The sequence below is a fragment of the Culex pipiens genome, chromosome 1 (genome assembly GCF_016801865.2).
Source record: "Culex pipiens pallens isolate TS chromosome 1, TS_CPP_V2, whole genome shotgun sequence".
Lineage (NCBI taxonomy): Eukaryota > Metazoa > Arthropoda > Insecta > Diptera > Culicidae > Culex > Culex pipiens.
The window spans coordinates 4744246-4754992 of NC_068937.1; the positions used below are offsets into that span (position 1 = coordinate 4744246).

General features: G+C 37.7%; 1 protein-coding gene across 2 annotated transcripts; it reads left to right on the forward strand.

The window, feature by feature from the left end:
- Nucleotides 1-3605: 3605 nt before the first annotated feature.
- LOC120432254 (carbohydrate sulfotransferase 13-like) lies at nt 3606-7268 on the forward strand. 2 transcript variants are annotated; one of them, XM_039597434.2, is made up of 4 exons: nt 3606-3884; nt 3991-4105; nt 6420-6547; nt 6620-7268. In XM_039597434.2, the coding sequence occupies exons 1-4, from the start codon at nt 3774-3776 to the stop codon at nt 7121-7123; spliced, it is 858 nt and encodes a 285-aa protein (XP_039453368.1). In that variant the 5' UTR covers nt 3606-3773; the 3' UTR covers nt 7124-7268. The 2 variants fall into 2 exon arrangements, with proteins under 2 accessions (XP_039453368.1, XP_039453367.1); XM_039597433.2 differs by having other exon boundaries at nt 3610-3884; nt 3976-4105; nt 6620-7265.
- The last annotated feature ends 3479 nt before the right edge of the window (nt 7269-10747 follow it).

Here is a 10747-nt window from a genome sequence, read left to right on the forward strand (position 1 = left end):
TAAACTGGCTGAAGACTCTCAAGACGGAGCCCATTTTTTTTTAAATTTGCTCTTTAAAAAAATACTAAAATCAAAAACTTACGATTTTTTATAAGAAATACACAAAAATATTTTTATCTTTTTTTAAAATAAACTTTTTGAAAATCGGGCTTCGTCATGCACACGGAATTGGTTTAACGAGTCTTCACCAAAATTTTGAGCAGATTTGGTCAAAACAGTGGCACCCATTTTATGAAACTGCTAACATGAAATTGCTATATCTCGGTAATGATGCAACCAAATATCTTCAAATTTGTTTTGTTAGTAGGTGAAAATGTGTATTTTAATGCCCTGAAAAAAAGAATTTTAAAAAAAGTTGAAGTGTGCGCTCATACTAACCTCTGACTTTTTTGACGATGTACATGTATTTAACCCCTTAAAGTTTTTACTTTTCTGAAAATCTCTGTATAAAATTCGGGGTTTGTTCTAACTAGTTTTAGACAGTTGGGAAACACGACTTGGCTTATTTAATCTACGTACCTTGCTTCTGAGTTAACGGGGTTAACTTATCCGGATGTGCGACGGATGGACGAAAGGTCGAATGCCAAAAGGTCGAAAGACATTAAGTCGAATGGACAAAAAGTCGAATGTGAAAAAATATAAATAACAAATAATTAAAATTATAAGCCTATAAAAAATCTATAAAAACATTTTCTTACAAACAAATCTGATTTTTTTATGTGAGTTTATACTTGGTTTATCCATCCTTTTAGTAATGATATTTTTTTAATAAGGCTGGTACAAATATTTTTAAAAGTTTTTGCCCCTTCAAAATTGGCCCGAAAAATCAGGGGGCAAAAAAAATATTTTTACAATAAACTTCAAAATTTCAATGAAAATTCAAGTGCAACCAGCTGAAATTAAATTAAAATACATTCTTCTGCGTTTTAAATCATTTTTAGCATGTTTGGGTTTATTAAAAAATCTTAAGATTTTTTGAAAATTTTCGATGCAAAATCTTTTTTTTCGATACAATTTTTGTTTTTGTCAGATCTTAGATTTTTTGAAAACTAATGATTGCAAATCAACTGAACTAGTGTAAAATGCATTTTAAAACACTTTTTTCATTTAAATGTGAAGACTATGGCTTGTTATTTAAATTTTTATATTTTTTTATTTTTTTGCCTCCCCCCCCTTGACCTCGGCCAGGGCCGAGGGACAAAAACTTTTTTAAATATTTGCATCGGCCTAAGCAGAAAAATTTCCAACCCATTTTTGAAAAGATTTCCAATCTATAAACATTAGCAGTTCTTCCAAAATAAGTTCGACATCTAAATCGTTTTTTTCAAGTTTTTATATTATTTTTGAAAACAAATTATTCTTGTTTGTCATAACTTTTTGTGAGTTTTTCAATTCTTCATGAGCAGTTCTTTGAAAAAAAAAAACGACTTCTTAAAGATTTTTCAAATTCCTTTTTTATTTTTAAAAACAATCAATTTAAGATTGACAAAATATTTTTGTTAGTTATTCCATTCTTTCAAACATGGGCAGTTCTTCCAAAAAAGTTCGACTTCTTGAGTATTCTGGAAGTTTTTTTTTTAAAAAAACAACCAATTCATCATAATATTTTGTGAGTTTTGAACATGAGCAGTTCTTTTAAAAAAAAGTTGACTTGTATAATATTTATTAAGTTTCTTCATTAAAAATGCAATTCTTGACTGTCGCAATATTTTTGTAAGTTTTGTTGCGCGTATTCCCGAGATAGATACGCGGCATATCAGGCTCGAAACGACGCGCCGCATTGTTTTTGTTGATCTTCTTCTTCGAATCGCCTGGCATTGTTGCCAGGAATGTTTTTGATTGCATCAAACGTGCAGAAAATCGCTGGCAACAATGACTATGGCACAGCTCAGAAATGCCGCGCGGCGTGGACTTTTGAGAGAAACGTACAATACCATTCTTTCAAATATGAACAATTATTGCGAAAAAAAAGTTCAACTTCTAGAATATTTTTCAAGTTTTTATTTAATGTTCGAAAACAACTTTTTCTTACTAGTCGTAATATTTTTGTGAGTTGTTCCATTCTTCTAAACATGAGCAGCGTTTTGAAAAAAAGCTCGACTTCTAAAATATTTTAGAAGCTTATTATTTATTTTAAAAAAGCAACCTATTCTTGACTATCATTCATTCTTTCAAATATGAAATGTTCTTACAAAAAATTGTTGGAATATTTAAAAGACATTTACATTAATTCAAATTTTAATTGTATCTAAAAATGCAAGACGCTTCTTAAATAAAGTTGCAAGTTTTCTGTAATGCATTTTCATTCTACCTTTCATGGTCACAATAGATCCTAAGAAAAATCTGACTCAAACTCATGGATGCATGTATAAAAAAAAATTGATCTATTTATTTATATTTTTAAAGGTAAACCCCCTCTATTCCCCCTTTTTTAAAAGTCTCCACCAATCCGGGGGCAAGTTTATATTCAGAAGACCTCTAAATATTTATGTTTGTAGAAGTGAAAATAGAGAAAAACGTTCAAATCACCTTTACGTAGATGCTTTGCCATATTTGTGCATTTAGGCTCACATCAAAAGCTTTGTTTTGTAAAATGATTTTTTTTATTTGACTTCTTGTCCATTCGACCTTTTGTCCATTCGACCTGATGTCTTTTGACCTTTTGTCATACATTCAGTTAATTTAATTGGTTTTCAACCTTATTTTGATGGAAAATAAAAAAAAACATTTTTTTTTTTTGCTAAGTGAGCTAAACCATAGTCTGTCTCTTTTGTTGCTTTGTTTCAGTGCTTCGTTAACGGTATCATTTATGACAGGTTAGCGATATTAATTACGCGATATTTTCCGAGCAATTTAACCCGATTTGTCGATTGTTTTTTGGTTCGTTGAATAAGAGCATTTATGCGTTTAATTTATGATATCACAAGATAATTCTGTTTTCGATAGAGACATAAATATTTTATTTTTAAATTTATGACTGGCAATTATTTTATGTTATTTTTATGGGGGCTGAAAAAAAAAATATTAAAATTTTGGTACATAATTTTGTCATAATGTCGAAAAATAATACAAATTATAAGGTTTTCTAGACCTACTGAAATAACTAAGATTTAACACAAAAAGGATCAAAACCTCGTCAGAGTGTCACCAAAGGGTAGTTTGGACCGTCTGACAGCTGTCAAAAACAAGAAAGTCAAAGTACGAACTTTAGTTTGACAACTATTATTTGACTTTCGGTCATTCCAATTACGTTAAATTGATTTATTGAATCCACTTTTTTTATAATTTTTTTTGATTTGAGTTCGACTAAAATATCAAATGAAACATTTGTTTCATGTTCGACAAACTCAAAGTTTGGTTTTAAATGTTTTTTTTTTTTTTTTCAAGTGGCAGCTGTTTTCCAACCACTAGATAAACAATGCACGCTGATAAGGAATTGGGTTTTTTTTTCTGGATTGAAAGAAGTTGGTCTTTTAAAAAGTAGCTCAGAAGCAAAAACTGTCCTTGCAAAGCAATTACGCCGGTTCAAGTGTTGCCAACCACGTTCCAATCCAAGCAATCGCTCCTCGTAACAACGTGCACAACATCTGAACAAACATGGCCAACTGCCGGTAAGGTTTCCCGAAAGCGAATTCAATTGCCAAGTACCTTGCACTGACAAATGTTTGAATAGATGTGCTCAATCCACCTCATCAGTTTAATCGAACGCCACTGTTCCAATTTCAACCGAAACGGCTTCCGTCTCATTCCGTAGTACGCTCTCGTCCCGTCCAATGGCGGCAACAAGTGGTGCCAGCAGCACAAAACGTCACTTGGCCGTGGCGGCCATGTTTGTGCCGGTGTGCCTGCTGGCACTGTGCCTCGTCCCGTTCCGTTTCAATTCCGTGAGTAGTGCTGCGACGGAAAACCATTAAATGCTGAATAACCGTATAGCGGCGGCTTCTCCGTATTTACACTCTGTCGGAACAATCGCAGAACAGATTCTTCCAGCACGGACCGCACCACCCTCAGTCGTCATCTTCCGGGTTGCTGCAGTACGTCGGACGGGTTTGCCGGGTGCAGTTCCAGGGTTGGAGCGGGACGACGACGCCGGGACAGCAAACACGTATGAACTACTTTTTCTTGCTACATTGACGGTCGAAGTAGGCTGGATATTAACTTTCTTTCAAAATTACTTTGATTACACCGGAATCAAACTTAGTCTTAAATGAGTTTTTGAGCAAGTGTCAGATTTTGGGTGCATAGAAAAAAAATGATGGTTATATTCATCAAGAAATGGTGACAGATATTGTGGCAAAAATGATAAATTTTACCTCAGAAAATGATGAATTTTCATCAAAAAATGATGAAATTTACCTCAAATAATGGTGAAATTTACCTAAAAAATGATGAAATATACCGCAGAAATGTTGAATTTTACCAAAGAATGTTTATTATTGCATTAAAAAATGTGTAATTTGTGGCTCAGAAAGTGGAAGGATATGTATTGAACTGTCATCCATTTCAGAGAACGTAAATAAAACATTTGATTCAAACGAATATTTTATTCTTGACTTTCAGGGTACTTTGTGCTTGATCACTCTAAGAACTCGGGTTGGGTTTTTAGCAAATATTACTTTAAGGTTAGACGGAACGCCAGTTCTTGGACAACTTTTGTTCAACTTAAATAAATGTCTAAACAACACCCGGACTATTCTTCCAAAACAGTCCGGAAGAAGCACTAACACAAACTCACCAAAACAAACCACGACGGTGACACGAAATCTGCGACGATTCCTGGATGTAAACACCCGGCACCTTCCTCCAAACCGATCCGGAAGAAGCACCAACACAAACTCACCAAAACACACAAGGGACCATCCATAAACCACGTGGACACTCTAGGGGGGGGGGGGTATGGTGATTGTCCACGATCCATACAAAAAAGATTTTTTTTGTATGGACAATTATCCACGAGGGGGGGGGGGGGGGTTGAGATTTCCAAAAAAGTGTCCACGTGGTTTGTGGATGGTCCCCAACGACGACTGCACAGAATCTGCAACGATTGTTTGACGCACGAGCGACCAAAACTCCCGGACACGCGACGATTGAATCACGATCCGACAGGCTTCTGCCAACCACTTTTCAAAACGTTGCGTTTGACAGTTGTCAAAGTCCCTGGGTCAAAAGATGATTGAATATTGTACCTAAATTTGATGAATATTACTCAAGTATACGAGTAGCAAAAATAATGTTGAATATTCATCAAGTATAAAAAATCAAAAAATCACTCGGAACTCTACAAAGAATAGTAAAATTCTTCCAGATCTTAGTGAAAATCACTCAAATCTGACACATGCCCCATTTACTCAATTTTGATTAGGAACGAGCAGGACTAAAAGTTAATGTAAAATTGTTTTGATAGATTTCAGAAACTTTGACAGCTGCCGCAACCGGTTGCCAGATACTTGGGACCGGCGATGCTCACCTTGGGCGCCCCACTTGAGCAACCGTTTCCGCTTTCCGGACAAGGTTGCAAACACACACACACATACCTACTCGCTCAAGCAGATTCTAATCTTTTGCCCGGGAAAAACTTTTACTTGTGCTGAGCTTGGCTAGGCTTGAGCAGGGCCTGCTTGGATCACTTTGTGAGCGGATTTTGTTAGCTGACAACACTGAAAATTTATCTTTATAAACCTCTTTTGAAATCACTTATTCTACGTCAAAACAGAACTTAGTCAGAAATTAGTTATTAATCAGTTTGTGAAGTTTTGCTCAAAACTCATTTTTGATTAAATTTAACTTTGCGTGTACTTTAATTTGGCTCGTTCTAATTGACTCAGTTTGCTTAAAAACTGAACCTACTCAGAGATGAGTAAAGGGGGCATCTGTCAAATTTAAGTGAATTTCACTCAAATATGGGCGAATATCACTCAGTTTTCGTGGAATTCTGAGTGAAATTCACTCAAATTTGGCAAATGCCTCCTTTACTCATTTCTGCGTAGGTGCTGTTTTGACGAAAACTGAGTGATTTTGAACATGCGTGTATGGTAGCATATATTTTCATTCTCAAACTGTCAAATAAAGCTCGTTAAATTAATTTTGAATGTTTTCCCTAAAATTTTGTAAGAAAATAATTTTACAAAAGTTAAAACTGAAGTTACAGGGTCGTTACGAGCCCATTTCCCACACAGAAAAAGAGTAAGGCTCATGTTAAACCATGTCCAACTCGCTCGTTGTTTGCACTCTGAACTTTTGATACACAGTTTCGTCGACACACGCTCACAAAAAAAAGAACAAGTTGGCGAACAAGTTCGCAAAACTTTTGCCCAAGTTACAAGTGGAAGCGCAAAAACAAAAAAAAGCCGGCCCATCGTAACGGTATGAATTTTAAAACAAAACGATAAATAAAAGTGAAGTTTTTTTCTCCTTTCAAGCCAGCAACCACCATCCGGAAGCGGTGAACACGGCCCGCTGGTGTAAAACTTTGGACGGGAATGTATCCTTCGCCGGAAGGGGGCGCTTCGAGCGCGGCTGGATCGAGCGAATCGCTCGCGAGATTGAGGTTAGTGTGTTTTTTTTTTTTCGAGGGTGCGCACAGTAGGCGTTGACATCGAATCTGACCTTTTGAACTCAGCCCGGCAGCTTGGTGATGCTAGTGGAGCACCCCTTGGTTCGAGTGGCACGATTCTACCGGGACGCCATCGGGGACGTTCATCCGAAAAGTCCCTTCTGGACACTGGCCGTGGACATCAAAGCTCATCACCGCGACCGCAACATCCACACACCGCCCAGTTTCGTCCAGTTGCTGTCGTTTGTCGTCGATTCGCGCAACGGTGACCATCCCCTCGGTTACCACTGGCAACCGTACGCGACGCTCTGTCAACCGTGCCTGCTGCGATACGACGCCATCGTCAAGCTGGACGCGCTCACCGGCACAAAACCGGTCTACCGTGCTCACCAAGCGGAGCTGGACCAGCTGGTCACCCTGTACGGTGCCGGGATGGACGAAGCCCTGCTGGAACGGACGGTCGATTACTATCGGGACGATTTGATGCTTTTAAACTACTCCGTGGACCACTTCTATCGGGAGCTGTACCGGAGCTTCCACGCCACCATCGTGCAAGTGCGCCCGTTTTGACTGCTCAAACGTCAGAATTTGACGCCATCGCCTACCATGATAGCGGGTGAATAAATCGTTAAAACGGCTTAAACGCCTCCTAGATTTTGTAATCATGCCCGGTCGAGCTGCTGCTGTCATAATACGCGCCACAATTACGCGGGGTGGGGAGGGGGGTGCCTGCGGGAGGTTGCGCGTTTGGCCGCGCGAGTGAGTGTGTAAATTTTCCGATTTTATGTTGCGCTGGATGAATGGACGCCGGACTAATAAATGGCTGCGCGAAATGGTGCGGGGAAATGGTTGCTTTAAGTTGCTAATTGTTGCAAAAGCGAGCAAATGGTGATTTGCTGCTGCGTTTTAACCGCTGGCAGTGGGTTTGAAATAGCATGCTATTAAGTTGGTTAGTTAAGACCACCGGCCTTTGTCAACGTTTATGGATGTAATTATTGTGTGCGATTGCAAGAATTTGACTGACTCTGTAATTTCATGCTTTAATTGATAAATATTGAGTGCGATGGAAACATCATCAAAACAAAATTATAGTGCAAACAAATTAAACTCAAAAATGACGAACTTCTCGTCACAGTGTCCTGATGCAAACAATGATCGAGCGCGAGCTGTCACAGTGCCTGCGAAATATGTTGGCTGACATATCGGGCGGTCAGTCAAAACAACCAGCTGGAATTCGCATGACAAACAAACTTTTGCTAGCAAGAGCAAGCAGATTTAATGCAAACCAACCCGCCGCTGCCATGTAAACATACTTTGAATGTGTTGGTTAATTTGTGACTAGAAAGCATTATTTTTTACCGCGAAGCGAAAAAAAAGTTCGATTTATGCTTTTTTACTAACATTACGTTGAAACTTAAAACTTCATTTGAACTGTCGTATCCATATTTATAGAATTATTTACTCACATAGAGCTTTAAAAATAGACTTATGAAAAATATCATTTCCATTATCGAATTCGAGACACTTATCACCAGTTCAATTTATGAGATGAAATAGCTGCCTAAACTGTTTCCTCATCATCGTAAATAACTGAGATCATCTAAGCTGTCAAATTTTTATGGAATTCGTATCAAATATATTTGAATTTTAACAAATATTCAAAAATGTTATAGTACGATTCACCAAAATCTGGCATTTCACTTTTAACCCAACAATGAGTCGTTGAGTTGAGCTGAGTTCACTCAGATTTCGTTCAAATCGAAACAGATAATTACCAGAATTCTTTTTGTTTGTTCATTTTGTTTTGACGAAATCTGTTTCGAAATAATTAAGAACTTTGGTGTTTTAAATGAGCGTGTAGGGCCTTTGCAAACAACGATATCACCCATATTTTTAGTAATTTTTAGTAGACACTGGATGGATACAAAGAGATTTCTTACCACTAAGCCAACAACTTAGCCAAACATTGTTTACTAGGAAACCAATAACAGACACTTACAATAACAAAGATTCTGGTGACAACAAACCTTCTCACAGCTTTTTTATTGTGTTGGACTAGAAAACCTTGTTTGTGATTTTTGATTTTTAGGTGCAAACAAATCCGTTGTAACTTTTACAAAGGGTGAAAAACGGAATCGACGTCACACTTTATAATGTGGCCCTCTTAAACCTTGCGGTTTCGTCAACGGTTCCACAGGTGTGTATCGTTCTTTTTGCGACAAGACTCCGCCTCCCAGGTCTCCTAAGTGTGAAGGTATGGCACGGGAAGAGGGCACCGAATACCTATATTTACACTTAGAATTTTTTGCGTCCGCCTCGGGATTGGAACCAGCGACCTCTGGATTGTGAGCCCAGTGCGCGGTCCGATTGATCCACACAGGCAGACAAAGGGTGAAACCTTGAATGCAAACAAAGAGTCAGTCCCAATTCAAGGTATGTAGATTAGAGAAGGTAAGGCGGGATTTCCCAGCTGTCAAAATAGTTTGCACGAAACCCGGATTTTATATGAAGATTTTTAGAAAAGTAAAAATTTTACCATTTTCTGGGCAAATTTCACCGGAATTTTTTCCTGTAGGGCATTCCAGACTGAACCGGAAAACGCATCTAACTGAATTTATTTTTTTGAAAACATATTTTTGTGTTTCGGTTTAGCTTGGCATGCTTAACAACCCTACAGAAAAAAAATCCGGTGAAATTTGACCGGAAAATGGTCAAATTTTCACTTTTCTGAAAATCTTCATGTAAAATCTGGGTTTCGTGCTTATTAACTATTTTGACAGCTGGAAAACCCGCCTTACCTTACTAATCTACATACCTTGTTCCCAATTGCTCTAGTGACAGTTCACGTTGAGTAAGAGTGGGATTGGCTGCTTGTTTACATCCCATGTTTCGCTTTATTAAAAATTGACGGAAGTTAACGTGAATTCTAGATTAATTTTTCAAAAGGATCAATCTGTATAAGGCCCAGCGAAAAAAAATAAATTATCCCAAAAATGACGAACTCCTCGTCACAGTGTCCCGATGCAAACAATGATCGAGCTCGAGCTGTCACAGCCCTGCGAAGTGAGTTGGCTGACATAACGGGTGGTCAGTCAAAAACCAGCAAGAAGTCGCCTGACAAAAAACTTTTGCTAGAAAGGGATAGAAAATCTGATGCAAACAAACCTCCAGCTGTAATGTAAACATACTTTGAATGTGTTGGTAAATTTTTGACTAGAAAGCCTTATAGGAATCCCAAAACACATTGGTTGTTTTGAAAAATTATTCGAGAATTCATTTCAATTCAAAGTTCACTTAAATTTTACATTTCCAGATTTTTTTTTTTTTTTAAAGGTCCTATAAACTATTGTCTTTCATATGTTTATAGGACCAATTCAAAACAAAACTCTTGATTTCTATTTTAACTGATTATTCAGTAAGTATGGTTTTGACGAATGTAAAATTATACACTTAACAGCCTGGACCCGATGCCTGATTTTTCTGTTACATTCTTATTGGAATTCTATATAAACTGTCACGGGAATCGCAGGCACTGGGTCCTGACTATTAATACACATTTCTAGCAAAACAATGCATTTGGACCAATGTGAGTTTGTAAAAATAAAAGTGTATCTGTTCACGCTAGTGAATGTTCACATTAGAAGTGAGCGGGACACACTTTTTGTTCACAAACTCACATTGATCCATTTGCATTGTTTTGCTGATATTTCACGAACTACGGTCTTTTCACATGGTTTGATTCGACTAAAAACGCCTCAGTGACGAATTATTCTAGCTGTGCTGGTTCTGCCAGCATCCTGCTAGAACGCCGTGACTGGGACTGGGACGCGTAGCTGTCAAAACAGAACTACACGCTTCCCGAGAAAGCTTTAAATCGATTTAAAATTTAGATCACTTACCCATTCCATTTTAACCAAAAATAGTTAGAAGAGTTCGCAACATTTGAGGACTGTGGCCGTTCTTTCCGTTCCATAAAACTGTAATTAAAAAAACAATTCAAAATTATGATTTCCGTCGGTGCTTCGCACCGACATTTAATTCACTTTAGTTACACGTTAAATTGGAGTAATACACTAGTAGGGCTTTGAGACAGAGGGCACGGCGCCCGAACTTGACTTGATGGTTGTTCCTCCCGCAGAACACCCTCCGGACCCACTTCAATCTCTCGTTTTCAGGTTAGGTTTCCGCAGTCGA

Excerpts from the sequence above, each read along its gene's own strand:
- LOC120432254 (XM_039597433.2), top strand. The coding sequence starts at position 3,774 with ATGGCGGCAACAAGTGGTGCCAGCAGCACAAAACGTCACTTGGCCGTG. Across the intron at positions 3,885-3,975 it reads TCCCGTTCCGTTTCAATTCC|AACAGATTCTTCCAGCACGG; the intron begins GTGAGTAGTGCT and ends GAACAATCGCAG. Across the intron at positions 4,106-6,419 it reads GACGCCGGGACAGCAAACAC|CCAGCAACCACCATCCGGAA; the intron begins GTATGAACTACT and ends TCTCCTTTCAAG.